The sequence below is a fragment of the Podarcis pityusensis genome (assembly GCF_964106645.2).
Source record: "Podarcis pityusensis genome assembly, chromosome: 6".
Taxonomy (NCBI): domain Eukaryota; kingdom Metazoa; phylum Chordata; class Lepidosauria; order Squamata; family Lacertidae; genus Podarcis; species Podarcis pityusensis.
In genome coordinates, this window is record NC_138030.1 from 20,712,382 (window position 1) to 20,731,285 (window position 18,904).

General features: G+C 39.6%; 1 protein-coding gene across 12 annotated transcripts in view; it reads right to left on the bottom strand.

The window, feature by feature from the left end:
• The window catches only part of NCOA3 (nuclear receptor coactivator 3), a 95,573-nt gene that overhangs the window by 19,905 nt on the left and 56,764 nt on the right, over positions 1-18,904 (bottom strand). For 5 of the 12 annotated variants that reach the window (XM_081011002.1, XM_081011006.1, XM_081011007.1 and 2 more), the window contains 7 exons: positions 16,887-16,964; positions 5,883-6,422; positions 4,771-4,943; positions 3,677-3,777; positions 2,013-2,187; positions 678-866; positions 360-461 (listed from right to left, as the gene is read on the bottom strand). In XM_081011002.1, the coding sequence (XP_080867128.1) occupies positions 360-461; positions 678-866; positions 2,013-2,187; positions 3,677-3,777; positions 4,771-4,943; positions 5,883-5,986 (844 nt within the window). In that variant the 5' untranslated portion in view covers positions 5,987-6,422; positions 16,887-16,964. Of the gene's footprint in view, positions 1-359; positions 462-677; positions 867-2,012; positions 2,188-3,676; positions 3,778-4,770; positions 4,944-5,882; positions 6,466-12,358; positions 12,446-16,886; positions 16,965-18,904 lie in introns of all 12 variants that reach the window. The other 7 variants (XM_081011010.1, XM_081011004.1, XM_081011003.1 and 4 more) reach the window with 5 other exon arrangements.

The following is an 18,904-nucleotide window of genomic DNA, read 5'->3' on the forward strand; positions in this document are numbered from 1 at the left end:
AACTATTACATCCATCCATGGATATTCAGGGTGCACAACTCCACATGCCCAGCCTCACATGCCCCTGTCCTGGGAAGCTGCAATCTCCATCTACTTACGCATGAAGGGACAATCCAAACCAGGCCTTTATTTTGCAGAGAACAAGTGTAGCTAAAATAAACAAACTAGGTGCAGGAGTGATTAAGAAAAATACAAGTAAAACCTACTGAAATATTAGCTGCCTTGGAGGCTCTAATACTAAATATATATTTTTTTAAAAAACCCTCTAGGCAAGCAATTGTAAAATAACTGCACAAAACATGCTTGTGATCATTTACATTGATAATAGAGTTCATTAGTTATTCGTATAGCTTACTTACCTGAAAGGTCATGTCTAGTAACAAAGCTCTCTGTATTTGGTGAAAATACCCTTTCTACTGCCGAGATACGGCGTGCCACACATATCATACAGGACTGCAAATCTGCAATTCAAAACATTTTATGTTACATTTATAGATAGCTTGAGATTTAAAGAAAACAAAAGCTTTCTGTTTTATTAAGAAATACAAATACTGACATCTATGTATTGCTAAGTTATTTTACAAAAGGCACTGACTGAACACAGCTCATCACATTATAAATAAAGTTGTACTTAAGAGATAAAAAAATCAACAGCCACATCAGCTGCATGTCATTACCTTCACCTTCTTCCAGCATGGCTCTTGGTTGTGATAAAGCAAAACATTGCATGGTTTCAAATCTTTGATGTGTATCTTGGTTGTTCCCTACATCTTCCAGAAGATCATGTACAGTGTTTACCATCATGCGACAATTAAATGTATGACTCTTCTGTCTAGGTGCTTCATTGGTCCAAGAAACTCCATTCACTAGTGTACACACAAATTTAAGAACTATATTATGTTTGAGCAGAATAAGACTTTACACAAGGTATTAGGTAAGACTGCATTCCTAAGCATGCTTGGAAGAAATTTCAATAAAATCAGACATCTAACTCAATGGATGCCTCTCCTATGCCAGAAATGGTTTTTTTAAGTGCTACTGAAGAGGGGAAAGGAATGGACATTCTACTTTCTCACATATCAATAACAAAGAAGCAAACACTAGAAAGAAAGCAATGGTGCTAGCTATATAGCAGCTACATTTAAGGTATGAGAATTTAATAGTATATTTCTGTTAATTAAAACAGTAAATGGAATAGTAGCTTATATTAAATTAAACTGTTTTGAAAGGTATTTTTGTATGACTTTAAAGAAAATTGGCAGTTATACATGAGAGGGCAAATGTAACAGTGAGACATAACGCTAGTATTTTCTTGAAAACTTAAAATAATTTGACAGAAAAGCAGCATGTAAATGCAATAAATAAATTAAAACTAAATGTTTTTTAAAACAGTGGAAACTAATTCAAATATAAAAAGGAATACTTTGCTTAATACGTAATCATCATCATCACTTTTAATTTGTATACCATCTTTCTATCTTACAACACCCAAGGCGGTTTACAAGCTGAAGAAACAAAGAATGTACACCTCATAACAATCTAATGCAATACAAAAATGTAATAATAAAACATAACTTTAAAATAAGCAACCTACATCAAATAAAGTAACATTCAACAACCATTAGACTAGTATAGAATACTATTAAATATCAGCATATAAAAATTAAACAGAAATACACTCTTAACAATTACAATAAATAATTTCTAAACTACAATCAATAAAACAACGGTGCATAAAATAATACAATACAAACTGAGAAGCAGAGACTGGAGGGTGGGGCAAGGCAGGTGGAAGGAGGCCTTGCCTGATTAAGTCTCTCCCCTCACAGTTCTTCCTCCAGGCACGGCTTTCTTATAAGGACTCCCAGGGTTGCAGGGTGGGGCAAGGCAGGTGGAAGAAGGCCTTGCCTGATGAAGTCTCTGCCCTCACCACTTAAGGACTTAAAAGCTATCTTCCTGTTTAAAATGGGTATCTACACAGTAACAAACCCAAGTATTAACAAGCTTATTACCTGTAGATTTTGGTAAATTTTTAAGAAAATCCTTCCGGTCCTCTTCATGCAAGATACTGTAAACACTTGTATTAACCAGGTCCTCTTGTTTATATTGCAAATACTGAGTGACATTTTCGGATACAAATACAATGTTCCCATCTCGATTTACTACGAATAAGAAGCCATCTAATGCCTAAAAACAAAATCATAGCAAATTATCCAAGTATACAGACTTTTATATATGTGAAAGATACAGAAAATAGAGGCACACCAATCTCAGACAGCAATCTTTTTTTTTGGGGGGGGGGGTGTCCTACATGTCTTTTCAGAAATAAGTCATACTTAGTTCAATGGGGCATACTCCCAGGTATGTGTGTACAGTGTTGCAGCTGAAATGGGGAATAATGCAGATACATACAACAATGGACACACATACATTTGTATGCATGCCTAAGTATAAACACATCTCTGCTGAGTAACCTGGAAGAAAACTCTTCTTCAGAAGAACATGAATGAAACAACAAAAAGTCTAAGAATTAGAACTCAAAATTTTGCCTGGAAACATACAGCAAACATAAATATTTAAAGACCAATCTTACATTGTCCCTGCAATCTGCACCCAAAATTCTAGCACTGTTTATGCACCAACTGAAGTTTCTGAACCGTCTTCAGAGGCAATCCCATGCAGACGATATGACAGTAATCCAATCTGGAGATTACCCAATTTGTTAGACTGAGAATCCAGTTTTGGTTACAAGAAAGGAGATTCCAACTAAACATCAGGAAGAACTTTTGAAAGTAAGAGTTGTTCAATGGACTCCTTCAGGAAGTTGTAGACTCTCCTTCATTATTATTAAGCAAAGGTTGGATGGCCATCTATTATTAAGCAAAGGTTGGATGGCCATCTGTCATGGATGCTTTAGTTGAGATTCTTGCATTGCAGGGTGTTGGACTAGATGACTCTTGGGGTCCCGTCCAACTCTATGATTTTATGAACGTTGCTGTTTCAGTTGAAGACAGTGCATCACTTTCCAGGGGGAAAAAAGGATTCATTGCTTACTTATCTACCAATCCCTCTAAGCTTCAGCTCATGCAGCCAGCATACCAGGCCATTATAATAAAAAATAAATCCATGGCCTTTTAAACTGTGTGAAGGGTGAGGTGGTTATTGCTTCTGTCTGTTATTGTGTTATTATATTGTAAGCCATTCTGTGATCTTCAGATGGAAGGCAGTATAGAAATTTAATAAATAAATTTAATAAATAATAAATGGGAAATGGGAAGCCTGTGTGTGCCTCCCATATTCCTGCTCTGTCCATGAACCCTATGCTCTGCCTTGACTGGACGGAATGCTGTAGCCAGAGGATGGGGAACCTGTGGTGTTGTTGGACTCTAACTCCCATTAGCCCCAGCCAAAATGACCAAAGATCAAAGATTATGTAAGTTGTAGCTCTGCAGCGTCTGGAGTACCACAGTTTCCCATCGCTGCTTTAATGTTTAAAGTTGTTTAAAACATGTGTATCAATTACCTTTGCAAGAAACTCTGAAGTATTTGATTGCAAAGGTTTGTTTTGTTTCCTCTGAAGCCTATGTAAGACTATTAGTATTTATCACGTGAGGGGGGGAAATGTTGCTGTAATATATACTGTTCAGTACTAAAATGTAATAGCCTATAGACTTGCCTGTAACAAAAGAGGTCCCAATGAATCCTTATCAATAACCCCTTGACCTGTTGAAGATACATCAGCCTTCTGTACATCGTCATCAGTGGAAGCTGTTTTTCCTAAAAAAACATATCGAGCAAATTTTGAAACCTGTACTGCATGTAAGTATTTTTTGTAAACGTCTGTCATATATATTAAGCATTCTTTAAGATGTGCAATGAAAATCTAATGCGATTGTAGAATTAATGGCTGTTATTTTCACAATATTTACATCTCAGAGTTTCAACTTGCTATGGGAAAAACACACCCAGTGCAACACTCAAATCCTTTTGTTGTTATTGGCATCTGTCTTGAGACAATGAAATGCGCGTCCAGGGGTGAAGTCAAATCACTGTGTTAGCAGCACTGACGTGACCTCCCAGGGGCGCAAGCATGGACAGTGTGTATGGAGGTCCTGGGCTACCCAGATGACACCCCCCCCCCCCGACTCCAAAGGAAAGCACCAGCTTGGCTGCAGGAGTTGCTGGAAGAAGGGGTATATGGAGCTATTAATCTAGCATCCAGGATTGTATCATGCCTTGGATTCACATGCTCCCTCCACCATACCTTCTGTATTCTTTACTTGCTCATCTAACAAATGCAATGTGACTGAGCAGGGGGTAGACATTTCTTTGAACATGGGAAGTGCCTAAGCTTGCAGGATAGAACTTTGGTTCCCGTGCTTTCTAACCAGTTCAATAATTGAAGAAAGGGATCTGTTAGCCTGAAACCTCCCTTCTGAATTCATTGTGAAGACACTTTTGGATCCTCAGTACCATTCTGACCTTTTATTCTACAGTGACTTGCCCAACACCATGAATGTAAAACTAGAATTCAGTTTAGGAAAATTTGTCAATCATTACTTCATTTCCCCCCATTATAGTTCAATAATATTCTATTTGCAGAAAACTTCGTTAAGGTAAACTCACAGTCAACATTCAAGCAGTTAATGCAGAAGAGAAATGTAACAAAATTTTAAAGCCTTATTTAAAAGCTAGATTTAAACATCCATATGTGATAACCTGAAAATAGAATATAATTTCTCCCTTGTAATATAAGAAGTCAGGACTTGCCTTGCTCCTTTATCTGCCGTATCTGTCTAACAGTTTCCTTTAAAATTGCACATTTATCTGGCTTGACATTGAAATTGTCAATGTCACTCAGATTAGCAGAAATCAGCTCAGCCAGTTCTTCAATATATTTACTTTCCTGTTCACGTCGACGTTTCTCTCCACTGCAGATCAGACTAGAAAAAAGAGACAACATTTTAAAGTAGTTAAGCCTAATTATTATAGGATCTTCTTTCAAATCATTTATTTATTCTCAAATTGCTAAATGTTCAGGTATGCACTTCTCATTCTAAGTTTAAATCACTCTGACTGTGACTTTTGTGTCACAGTAAGCCATATTTAATGGTTTGCCATCAATGTGCAAATTCGCTCCAGCTTCTCTCCACCCTGCTAGTGAGCAGGGACAACAAACTATGATGCACAATATGAAGCTAAGGTTTGTTCTTGGCTTCCTATTGTGGCTTGCTTGGAGCAAACATCCTGTTTGGATGTAATGGTAAGAAAAATATTGTGGGTTTTTTTGCTCTCGCTAGCTAGCTAGAAGTGAAGTGGGAGCACTCTTTGAATTCAATGTCAAACCATTAACCATGGCTTACCACAATGTGCAAATGCAGCCAACCTGTGTACAGAAAGGTGAGTTACAAATGTAATACATCATAGATAGCCAACATAGTGCCCTCCAGACTATGAGCATGGCTAATGATCAAGGATGATGGGAGATGCACTCTAACAACATATGGAGGGCACCATGTTGGCTACCCACTATACATACTTGTATGGTCAGCAACTGGAGCTCACTAAGTAAAATCCACCAACCTTAGAAATGCCAACTTCCCTCCCTCTTTCCATTTGTCAATCTTGGGCAAGTATCTTCTAACAGCCACTATGTGTGTGGGGAGAGGCTGAGTTACTAGTCCATTACCCCTCACTCACTTTTCAAAGTAATCCACTAGGAAAATTAGTGGCTGAGTAGGGATATACACCAATGTTGTTGAAATTTCACATCAATAGGAAATCAATAGAAGAAGGGCAGTAAGATATAGTGGGGTAAATATATGCAATGAAATTTATGAGAAAAAACTTCTATCAGGAAGACATCAGAATAGGATAACTACTCAAAAACGCCCAGCATTGCAAGGGACATCTTGCATTTGGAAAATGTTGAGTGGTACAGGCACACAAGAACAGAAGGTGAATACTGAAGGGAGAAGAAAAACATGTTATTGTACCACTATTACTTTTTGATTTAAGCAATATACACCAAATTACATATTTATGCTTTTCTAGGGCCCTTTTTTAAAAAGTATGTATTCCCCTCCAAATTAAAAATTAATTAACAAATCCTGCCTCTAAAATTGTTTATACAACTAATTTTTCCTGCAATAATATTATTTGACTGTTTCACATACACCAATATCAGAATGTTAGGCATGTCACCAACTACAATCTGGCACTAAATGCCAACACATCAGTTTTAAATACTGAAAAAACCCCATTCACTATTTGTAAACAACCCATAATAAAATAAAAAAATGAATACTCTCTACCCTGGTCCCGGGGTATCACAGGGCAATGGCTTGCGTTTTCTTGAATCACTGGTCATGCTGTCCAAGGAGTTCTCCCCTAATCCACTCATTCTGATCACACATCAGCAACTGAAACAGTCAAGGAGTAACCAAGTTGAAATTTTCTCATGAACTAAAAAACAAAGGTGTTCAAAAACAATAAAGTTAGGAACTTAAACTTTTGTAATGTTGGGGTTGCAAGTGACCCGAAGATCATCTAGTTCAATGGTTTTCAAACTTAATTCCAGGGCGTATGAGGCATCTTCAATGAAAACGGATTTCAAATATGTCCATCAGTGAACATGAACAGTATCCCTATAAAATAGCATAACCACCAACTTCCTATTATTTCTGTTTTAGATCTCATGTTCACAGAAAGATTGTGTCACATACCAACTGGTTGGCTGAACAGACTGTCCAAGAATAGCACTGCCATTTGCCCGGCAGGTGCTGCTTTTAGGATGCCCTCCCCACCACCTTGTCACTGAGTAATGAGAAGGTGCCTAAGAGCCACCAGAGATACCAGTGTCCTCCTGGATGTTCTGTCATTTTGGATGTAGTGCTTGGTAGGTTCAAAGAAGCTAGCTATATTCAAAGACCATTGTAGTGCCTCTGTCAAATTACAGGGGTTGTGGGGCATCAGCAAGTTGGGAAGGAAGCTCCAAAATTAGTTGCCAAAGGCAGGGTCACTTGCAGGCTTTCCTCCAAGCTTACTTACTAAAGCAAAGGGCAGGGGGAGTTGGTGGAAATACACAGGGAAGAGCTGGGACGTTCCATTTGGCCACTGCTGTTATACTGTCTACTCTTAGATCATGAAAGGCAACAGTGAGCCCAAACAGACCAGGCCTTTGTGAACTGTGCACACACCCCAAATCCTCAGCAACATACAGGGCTCTGTGTTAAGATACTTGGCATTGCAGACATGTTTATACCAAATATGTTCCCTGAAGGGAAAAAAAGTTTGAAAATCACTTGTACAATTCAATTTTAAAGCAGGCTGCCAACTATTTTTAAAAAGCTGATGAAATTCTGTAATATTACTAGATATTTGCGTGCTTGCTTTTTTACATAAAAACTACATTTCTAACCTTTAAGGCAAAAATTGCATTGCAACTGCAGCAGTGTAATGACCACTACAGTCTACAACATTAAATACGTTTTTCACTCCCATTTGTTTTAACCTCCTCCAAATCCGCAACAGGCATGGCCTCCTTCCCATATTAAACCATATCATCCAGATGTTGTAACATCCAAATTAAGAAGGAAGATACACCATGTAGAAAGCATGCACAGACTTAGTATACTTAAAATATTAAAAATGTATAAATTAATTCAAATGGCTCAAGAGAATAGAGTATATGAGTTTGAAGTGGGGGCACTTCATCATAGTTCTGCTATGAATTCTGTTGTGTCTGTATTCAACCTGATGCCTCAGAGATTATTATTGTTTAAGATACAGGTTGATTCAAATATTTAAAAGGAGTCCTTTCTAATAAAACATTGTTAACTGGGAGTGGAATATTAAAGTGACAGATCATGAGACAGATCAGATAGCATTGTGCTGAAATTTTAGCATATTGGCCACAGGAGAACTTTATCCATGAAAGTTTAGCTACATTCATTTCTAATACTCTTTTTCCTGAAACAATAATTTTGGCAGACCTTAGTTTTTCCAAAGAAAAGGGGTCATCTTGCCACTTATGGGGGCCCAATATTTCCAAAAATTATCAGGGGTGCCAGTCAAAACATTGTTGTAAAGCCTGTATTAATTATTTGGAGGGTTATTTTTTTCTAGATACATGGCAGAACTTAAATATCTTGCTTTACAGAGGCATAGTCAAGGGAAGTAACAGAACTGCTCTATTCTGTCTTGGTCAGAACACACCTGTAGTATTATGTCTAGTTCTGGGTGCCACAATTTTAAAATGATATTCACATGCTGGAACGTGTGCAGACGAGGGCAACCAAGATGATCAAGAGTCTGCCAAACAAGGCTTGTGAGGAACTCTTGAGAGAGATGGGTATGTTTAGCCAGGAAAAGAGGAGCCTGAAAGGAGACAACAGCCATCTTCAAATATTGAAAAGGCTGTCAAATGGAAGATGGCTTGTTTTCTCCTGCTCCAGAGCGCAGGACCTGAACCAATGGCTTCAAGTTACAAGAAAAGAGATTCTGACTAAACATCAGGAAAAACTTTGTGGCAGTAGGAGCTGTTTGACAGTGGAACCAACTCCCTTGGAATGTGGTGGACTCTCCTTCCTTGGGGGTTTTAAAGCAGAGATTGCATTATCACCTGCCATGGATGCTTTGGTTGCGATTCCTGCATTGCAGGAAGTTGGACTAGATGATCCTCAGGCTACCTTCCAACTCTACAGTTCTATGATTTTATGGGAGCAGTTGCACACCACAAACTACAAGAACAACTATTTCATCAACTTCTTTTTTTAAATTTCAAAATTGCAGACACCCATGTCATTGTGGAAGGCAGTTTCCACCTATTGTACTGGGAGAGTCATCATTTTTCGTGTACAATGAATGCCCCAAGAAAAATAAAGTTTTTTAAAAGAATAAATTTGCATGACAATAGGAAAACCCAGAGAAAAACAAATTGTGAGTTGCATGCTTGCCACAAGATGGCAGGGTAGTATCAAACACTTGGACCTGGCATTTAAAGGACAACAAAATCACACACACAAAAAAGGGAAGCTTTTTAACAGAGAAAGCAAGACCAAGCTCTGCTCTGTCATGCAAAAGGCACAGTGCAGACTCATTCAGACAGCTGCTTTCAACAGTTATGTGGTTTGTATGATTTGGGGGGGGGGGGGGGAGTTCCAAACCCCGAAGTAGTATTGTGTAGATACTGCATGCAGATCACAGTATTTGGTTGCCTCTGCGCTCATAGCAACTGCATTCCTAAACAGACACACAGTTTTGTGGCGCTAGAAGCTGCCACAGAAAGAAACAGGAAGTAAATAAAACAAGATAAAGAGTTGGAGAGAAGCTCAGGAAGGGTAGGGGTACAGCAGACAAGACAGAAACCCAGAAAAAAAGTTGCTGTACTTAAAACAAACTGTACAATGCCTTCAAAAGTCAAGCTGTTTTGTAACTAATTTGGAGATGAAGTAATATTGAAAGGAGAGTTGGGCGTCTGTGTATAAATAAGGTTTGATTAAAAAAAATCCTCTTTCAGCTTTGATAAATTCTGCTCAAAAGTATCTTGTTGCACTAGGAAAAAAATTATACTGAATACTGTATTTTAAAAACTTGTATTGTTCACTCAACTTACAGATATCCATTATTTCTTTCAGTTATACTTCAATGCATAACAGTATCCACAAAGTTGTCAAAACAGGGTTTGCTTGGTTGTTTTTTTTTTAAGGGGCTATCTTATTTACTTATTATTTGAATTTATAGCAAAGCCTTCACCACAAGGTCTGTTCAGGGCTGGATACATACAATTCTTTAATACTGTTTAAAATAGCAATTAGAAATTCAGTTAAAAGATTATCATTAACAGCTATATTTTAGCACTTCTTTTATTACCACTGTAGTTGTATTCTGAAGTAAATAGCATCTTGTAAGGAAATGGAGTAGCTCTGAAACAAGGGACACTGCCTTAGCTGTAGACTAGCTGGTAAGTCTATTTCCCTAGCAACAGTGTTCTAATATACCCTACGCAGACCTCCATCATTTCTCCATAATATTATTGCTTCTGCAATGTAGAAAGCAATGCAATACCGCAGCCAATTTGCAAGGAAGCCCAGAGGGGCTGCGCTCTTGCTGCTTAGGGTCCTACAGTGAATATGCTTAGTGATAGCGATTTTTATGCAACAAGAGACCTTCACAATTGAGCCAATTATTAATGCAAATACCACCTATTAAAATATAGCAGCAATGCTGATCAATCTGATGTGAGAGCATAGTAACTATAGTTCCTATGTTTTTCTGCAATTGCTTGAAATTATTTTTACTGAAAGTACAGTCACTCTCTGACAAGTCAAGTCACAATGCGGCTTTAGAGCTCAGAGATCAACAGTCAACAGGATTTTCAATGCGCCAGCTGCAAAAGACAATGAGGTTGTGCATCCATAGCAGTGACCAGAGGAGGAATGGCCACTGGGAAGAGCACAGAGAAGAGACACCATGGTGCATATGCAGCAGCACAACTGGACACCTTCATTTTCCCCAGTTGCAACAAAGCATGTCTCTCTCCCAAAGCTGGATAACCTTCCCATAGTTCCCATAGTTTGACTCTACCCCCAAAAGGTGCACTCCTCCAATGTCTCCAAAGACCGATGTATGCCAACAACAGCACTCTTGAATGCGTCTCTACAGAGTAATAGTATATCAAGTACTCTGCATACAGATTAAGAAAAGTTTGCTGTTGCCCTCTCTAAGTGTTCCAGTATTTCCCAATAATATGAAATTGGCATTTCCATTTGTTACCAATTTTCAAAGAACTTCACTAAACAAAAAACTTCTTTAGAATCATTCGAGAGCACAATGCTCTCGTATTTATTAAGCAGTGTGATAGCTGTCAAAGCTGTTAACAAAGTTCCAGCCAAAACAGTGCTAGGATGTTGTTGGGCTACAACTCCCATCATCCCTAGCCAGCAGGAGTATCAGTCAGGAATGATGGGAGTTATAGTCTGACAACATCTGGGGGACCCAGGGTTGGAAAATGCTGGCCTAAGTACCTGTCTCAAAAAGGAATAGGTTTAACTTATTGTGCAGACTTTAGATGGTACTGATCCAGGGATTAACCACTGAACAGCTGGGAAGGGGGCTTACAGATACAAAAATAAATAAATAAATAACATGAATTCCTGTTGCCTGTTTGTGGAGGGCAACAAACAATGGCTAGTTTAGCCATTGCCAATATGGTGCCCCTCCAGGCCTGACCCAGCCCACTGATGATGCATGAGAGGCAACCACCTCAAACAGCAGGCTCTGGACTATTGGGAGGTGACAGATCCACATGTGCAACCACCCACTCCCCTCTGGGAGCCTGATCTGTAGCTACTCATTAGAGAGGTAAGACAGAACAACACTCTGCACATAAGCAAGGAATAACTCTCCTCTATTACTAGGCAAGTTACAGGGCTGGGTTCTGAAGTCAGCAGGTTCTAGCTTAGCTGCTCACTGAAATAGAAAACAAGGCAAGCTAAAGTTACAGATAGGTAGCCGTGTTGGTCTGCCATAGTCAAAATAAAAAAATCCTTCCAGTAGCACCTTTAAGACCAACTAAGTTAGTTCTTGGTATGAGCTTTTGTGTGCAAGCACACTTCTTCAGATACTTTAGGCAAGCTAAAGTTGAGCATGTCCAGCTGAGATTTATTTGCTATTCGGTAAGCCCAGCCAGCGGGACGGTGTCATTCTACTCTCCATCTCCCAAGCCAGCATGCCTTCCAGGAAGATGCTGTGGGGGAAGTAAAGAAGCCCCCATTGAAGACTCCTTGCTCTCCCAGAAAAAGAAATGCTTTTTCCACAGAGCTCCATAAAAAAGTTCATTGGGTGGTGCGGAGTCTGGTGGAGAGCTGTTGCTTACTAAGAGGTAGGAGGGTGAAGTGGGGAAGCAGTTGGCACAATTAACAAACACCTACAGGAGCACCATGTTGGCTCCAGCACTACATTTGTATCATGTTGACCTTGTTAGCAAGTCTCCTTGGAAGACGTGTGTTTCACATACACACGTTCCAGGCATTTAGTCAGAGGCAATAGTGCATCTTGGCAGATTTACCCACTAATTTACACAGGTTATGGGGATGATTATTGGACAGAAAAAGAAAGAAAACCCACACATTTCCATTTCAGTGGCGCTCAGCAACAATACATATCTACTCTGACAGTGGGGATTGCTAAGTGCATTTTCTTTGGTATGTGAGAATTAGTTAATTCTAACCATGACTAAACTAGCACACACAAACACACAAAGCAAACAAACACAGAAGGTATAAGAGAAGGGGAGGAGAGGTGTTCAGAGCTGCTTAGAAAGCCACACTAGCCTGCTCTTCCTCTCTAGGCGTACCTTGAAGACTAGGTCTCAGCAATGCACAGCTGAATTGGTAAGGACCCAGGCATGCAGACACTCCAAGGTAGGATGTTAAAAATAGATCTAAAAACATAGGAAGAGGAATCAGATGTGGAGGCTACAATTTATAGGGGAAGGACCTCCAGAAGACAGAAAAGCAAACAAAATTTACCTTTCCAACACTGTTGGCAATCCTGAAGAAAGAGGACTAGTGTGTGTGTGTTGAATCTTCCAGGTAAGGCAGGAAACAGTGAGACAGGGAGGTAGGCAGGAGGCCTGAAAAGGACCTCTGAGCAGTTGGAACCAAGATCTCTGATTCAGCAAGCAGGGATCCAGAGAAGAAGGAACTGAAGTAAATTCCTGAAAAGGGCTTCTGAAGCAGCTGCACTTGAAGCAGCAAGTGACCATCCAGAGGTGCAGGAACCAGTGTTAGTGAGGGGAAAGCGGAGGAGGATAATGGAGTTAGACCTCCATTTAAGGGATTTTCAGCAAGTGATTTCAAGGAGAGTGGAACTGAGCAATCAGGAGAAGTAGTGGGATCAGGACCTCAGCTTTTGTACCTTTTTGGACAAAAGCTTCAAAGCAAATTCAAAAATTGATTGGATCAGGGAGGTGCCATTCCTGACCAGCCTTGCTTAATATAGCTCTGAAGCACATGGCAAGATGGGGTGGGTCTTTTTCTTTTGCAGATATAAGGCGGCATTCTTCACTCTTTCACTAGTCTGATTAGATTTTAGTCTTGAACAATGGTCACATTTCCTGAGGGAGGAGACAGTAATTATACTTGGATTGCATTGACTGGATTACATTTCCCCAAAGCTATGACTTGTGACATCGCTTCCATTGCGGTGACCAATATTCCTTAGGCAGGTCTTTTTCCTTTTATTGCAAAGTGAACCAAACTGAAACCTTTAAAATAAAAACTGATAGGCAATACTGGAGTGAAGCATCTCCCAGGCTCCTGAGCAAGCAGCCTGCCAAAATGCCCTTCCCAGTAAGCAACCCACCTACTGGGAAGCTTTGGAGCAGAACAGCTGTCAGCCAGTTACCTTTGGGTGGAAGGTGGTAGAGAGTGCCATGGTGGGGAAGCTGCAGGCGTTCTCCACCCAGACAGCTTTTACGAGCATGAGCACTCCTGTGTATATGCCAATCACACACACACTCTCGGTTTTGACTACAATTGTGTCACCACTTACTAGTTGAGTTTGCTGTTAAAGGCACTATATCATGCCTAAGCATGAGAAAGACCCAAAATGTGAAAACACTATATATTTTAAATTTTTTGGCCATTTGATGCATATGAAGAATTGGAACACTTTCCCCTAAGAAGTTTGTTGAAACTATTTTCCCCAAGGACTCAAGATCACTGGGGCATGTTGGGAAAACACTCACTTGTAATAACCAGCGTACCATTATGCATATACTATTCATGGTCTTATGAGTCTTATGGTCTTATGAGTCACATTGTTTATTCCATTTAATATATATGGTTCTTGAGTACAACTGAATATTTGTTCACATTTGGTACTTGACTATTACTATATATGAACCCTTATTGTAGAGTACTTTATCCATGACAACATGTCCAGGATCTGAGGAAGTATGCTGTGGAACAGCAATGGGAAAGGGCTATTGCCTTCGTGTCCCCAACTGAGCGAAACAGAATGCTGAACTAAATGGACATTTGATCAGAGCCAGAAAGCCTCCTCTTATGTAGTTTGTGCCAATGGTATTACTAATCGGGCTGATGATTATCAAGAGGTCAACCCAGATAAAGGCAGGTTTTCTTGCAATCTGTAAAGGAACTTACTTACTATTTAGAGCCAACTCTGAGCCAAAGCAGCTAAGCTGAAGCACAGATTTTGAAACTGCAAAGCTAGAAAAATAATTACAATGACTGCACAGATTGTGCACATGAAACCAGACAACATACTACCCATTCACTGCAGTTAAAAAGTAATACATACATAGTTAAATTTCTTATTTTTGATCATATATGGGGAATTAAAACACCTATTAACTGATGTCAGAGAAAGGCCACTAACTAGTAAAACAAAGTGCCACACTTCTTTTCCTGATACCTTGTTATATGAATTACTTTAAAAGCTTGCTATTTAAACAACAGTCTTCACTGGTGATATTCTGATCACAAAACAACCCAATGTCAGACCATATCACAGCGCTTAAGTAGTTGCACTCAGCAGTTGTATCAGGAGTGACTTCCAGAAGAGGCACAATACAGGTGCAATATTTCTAGCTCTTATTGCTGCATCTGATACAATCAGATACACAGGCCTATTTGTACTGTGTCATTGTCTTGCTCAAGTGGTTTGCTATGCTTGCAAGAGCTCTTTAAATGTTCCGGGATTCTTTAAGGTCAAATACAATCTCTGCATAGAAGATACTGTTTTGGGACTTGTCTTTAACACTAATATTAATTAATACTCCAATTGAAGGGCAACATGTTGCATCTATAACCCACATAAAAAAGATTTTCAGCTTCTAATTTCTAGGTTTGTTTGAGGGACACAAGCATGGAATGACATCATGGGCTTCTCAGAGGAAAGACATGGAATTGAAAGGGGCTTTTGCCACCTGAAGAGATTAAGAAGCAGCTGGCCAAACCCTGCTACTAAGATAAAACCCTGGGTTCTCAAAGCTAAGGTTCAATAGCTGAGAAGTGTTTTTCCCAGCACAAGAAGCAGCTGGAAAACCTTGCTACTAAGATAAAACCCCAGTTCTCAAAGCTAAGTTTCAATAGCTGATAAGTGTTTTTCCTAAACAATACTGTCAGAGGATAGAAATTCAGGAAGAGTTGGTCTGATAAAACAAATGAGTCTTGTGGCAACTTAAAGATGAGCTACATTATTGTTAGTGTGAGGGTTCACTGGCTAAAGCCTGCTTCATCAGATGCATGAATTGTACTAGTGAGATGATTAGATTAGAAATATATGCAGTGAAGGAAAAAAATTGTTAAGTGAAACTTTAAAGCGGGGATGGCCAAACCAAATGGCCATGCTGGTTGGGGCTGGAGTTGGAGTCCAAAACATCTAAAGGCTCTGTATTCCTGTTGTAATGTCTTGTGGGCTAAGAAGTCCCTAATTCAAATCTCTCTTCAGCCATCAGCTTGCCAGGTGGTCTAAAGCAACACACTATCTCACAGCTTCAAGGATGCATCTCAAGCTAATGTATGTGGAACATTTTGACCACCGAAAAAAATACATAACACAAAAAAGCATGGGAACATTAGGAAAAACAGTCAAATAGTAGAAAAAAATGTACCGTATTTTTCGCCCTATAGGACGCACTTTTTCTCCTTCAAAAATGAAGGGGAAATCTGTGTGCGTCCTATGGGGCGAATGCAGGCTTTTGCTGAAGCCTGGAGAGCGAGAGGGGTCGGTGCGCACCGACCCCTCTCCCTCACCAGGCTTCAGGAAGCTCTGCGCAAGCCGTGGGAGCCCGTGGGAGTTCCCCCCGGGCTCCCACGGCTTGCGCAGAGCTGCCTGCACCCCGAAGCCCCGGCGCCCTGAGCAGTTGCGCCGGGGCTTCGGGTAGCTCTGTGCAAGCCGCGGGAGGGCTCCCCCAGCTTGTGCAGCGCTGCCTCTTATCCCGAAGCCCCGGCGCGCTCAGCAGTCGCGCTGGGGCTTCAGGTAGCTCCGCGCAAGCTGCGGGAGGGCTCCCATGGCTTGCGCAGAGCTGCCTGTTCTGGGGGCTGGGGTCGGGGGAAGCTCGGGCTTCCCCTGCCCCAGCCTCGCGCCTTGGGGGGGAAATAATTTTTTTTATTCCCCCCCCCAAAAAACCTAGGTGCGCCTTATGGGCCGGTGCGCCCTATGGGGGCGAAAAATACGGTATTTTAGGAATGTCCAGATATTATTCTAATCTTTATTTACATTTATGATTGGCCCTAGAACTTTTTTCAGGGCTTGTTCATATTATTACCACTATTATTTATTAACTTTAATTAGCTGTGCCTGTAGTCTTTAAGGAACATATCACATATTACAATTTCAATAATAGGATACTCCCTGTGGTCTCACCAAATATGTTAAAATTAGGAGTGAGTTTTTGGTTTGCAACATTTTCCCTCTCATCATCCATTTATTTATTTAATTAATTAATTAATTAATTAATGTCTATACTGCCCTTCATCTGAAGATCATATGGTGGTTTACAATATAATTTTATTTGTCAAAGACTTATTAGAACTATATAACAGTGCCCAACTTTAAGAAAAAGAAAAAAATCAAGCCCCACGCAAGAGCAATTAAAAACTTTTTGATTTCTGTCCTAGTTTAGGAAAACAGCTGCTGGAATGTAATCAAAAGATTAACATTTTACTAACGTAGGACACAGGCCATCTACATTAAATCTTATTGGTTTCAGTGAGAAACTTTCAAGCATATTGGTGCATCTCCTATTGATGGGACTTCGGCTAGAGTGTGCCCAGAATCTATGTTTATAATGAAAACTTAAGGAAAATAAGTAATAATCTCTAAAATTTTACTTTTAAAATATTTTAACTTACATGTCCTTAAAACTCAAGCATGCACAGATGATTTTTCAATGGCAGGCATCAGGATCAGTAGGCATTGTGTGTCACGTTCTGTCAAAGAAAATTTTAAAACTTCATGTAAGTATCATTGTGTTCCCCAACTTCATTTTCAGTAAAGCTTAATATGAGATATTAAGTAAATCAGCCCTGAGTGCTCACTGGAAGGACAGACCCTAAAGCTTAGGCTCCAATACTTTGGCCACCTCATGAGAAGAGTAGACTCCCTGGAAAAGAACCTGATGTTGGGAAAGATTGAGGGCACAAGGAGAAGGGGACGACAGAGGACGAGATGGTTGGACAGTGTTCTCGAAGCTACCAACATGAGTTTGACCAAACTGCAGGAGGCAGTGGAAGACAGGAGTGCCTGGCATGCGCTGGTCCATGGGGTCACGAAGAGTCAAACACGACTAAACAACAACAATATGAGATAGTCGAATAATTTAGTCAACAACTGCTATTATTTTCACTTGTTTTGCTTCCTTGTCTTTTACATTTTATTATTCCTAGTAAGGATTGATGATAAATAAATGTTGATTATATATTGATATTTGTTGACTATTTTATTTACATTCTTAAGAATTTGGGTTGGGGTTGATGACAAATTTTAGAACCTCATCAAGAGGTCAAGGCAAACCCTGCTTCAAACAAAAGGCTACTCAGCTACCACCCTCGCATCCAGGCTGCTCATGCACAGAGAAAATAGGCAGGAATGGTTATTCTGGTTACCTCTGTTACTTTAAAAGAAAGAAGGAGATGACAACAGTGGAGCAGTGGAATAAATTTTCCAACTAGCTTCAACCTGTATAGGCTGAGAATCTGATAATCTTCTGTAGCTGCTGAAGGCCTAACAACCATGCACATAATTCAGCTCATCTCCCCCCCACCCCAAAGCATAAGGTTATCAGACCAGTTATCTGACCACTTCTATTACTTTGGCCAAGGACACCCCCTCCCTTGATTTACAAAAGTAGAGGACTTTGCTTGAGACTACAGGCAGCTTTCTGCAGCTCATATTCTACCTAGCGGAAGCAGGTTGTTGATCCTGTTCAACAGCACAGAAAGAAGTCCATGTTCTGCAATTGTGTCTGTCATAGTCTCAGCACTCTGAGCATTTTGAGATTACACATCTATATCTGGGCTCTTTAAAACACACATTTTATTAAAGACATCCACACAAACCTATGACGTGAAGGTAAATAATTCTGGCTGGGCATCTTTTCTGCTGCTCATGATGGTATACATAAGGTTACCAAGTGGTCTCCTATCCAGGCATTGACCAGATCCAGATCTGCTTAGCATCAGCAAGGTTGCTAAAACATGGGCCTTCACACCATGCCCTATAACATTGCTGAAGCTATTTAAAAAATCTGCTCCTCTTTTTAACATTTATATTCTTTTATCCTCCTAAATGGTATGTTTCAGAAAATTGACAAGAGTAATTTCTTAGTATAAGTTATATTCTGAATAAGCCATGAATATTGCAATGTCTATTATCAAAACAAGCAGAGACCCTGACAATTTTCCTTTCTCTATTTTATCCATTAAGTTTAGAGACTGGTTTAATTTATTTTATGACCATGTTGTAAATGGTATTATTAAATCGACTAGTTAGGAAGCATTCCTAATAAGCTATTCAGAATTACAGCAACTTAAGTGAAGTTTTGAACAACAGCTGTGTGTTTGAATTGATTTATTCAAAACTGCTTGAAGCAATGTGTAAAAAAAAAAAGTGAGACTCTTCCAGCTAATTAGAAAAATAAATTGCTCTTGGGAAATATTTATGAGGCATTCATATGTAGAAGCACACATTATAGTACTATCCAGAATTCAGAATTTCAAAATTGATACTTCTACTCAGACTACTTATAGATAATTACTAGTAGTCAGGTGAAGAGCTTTGTACAGGCAGATAATTTCTTAAGAAATTTAACTAGGGCCTTTTCATATCAACCAGTTGCATATGCATTTGCATGCAAGTTTAACCACTCAGT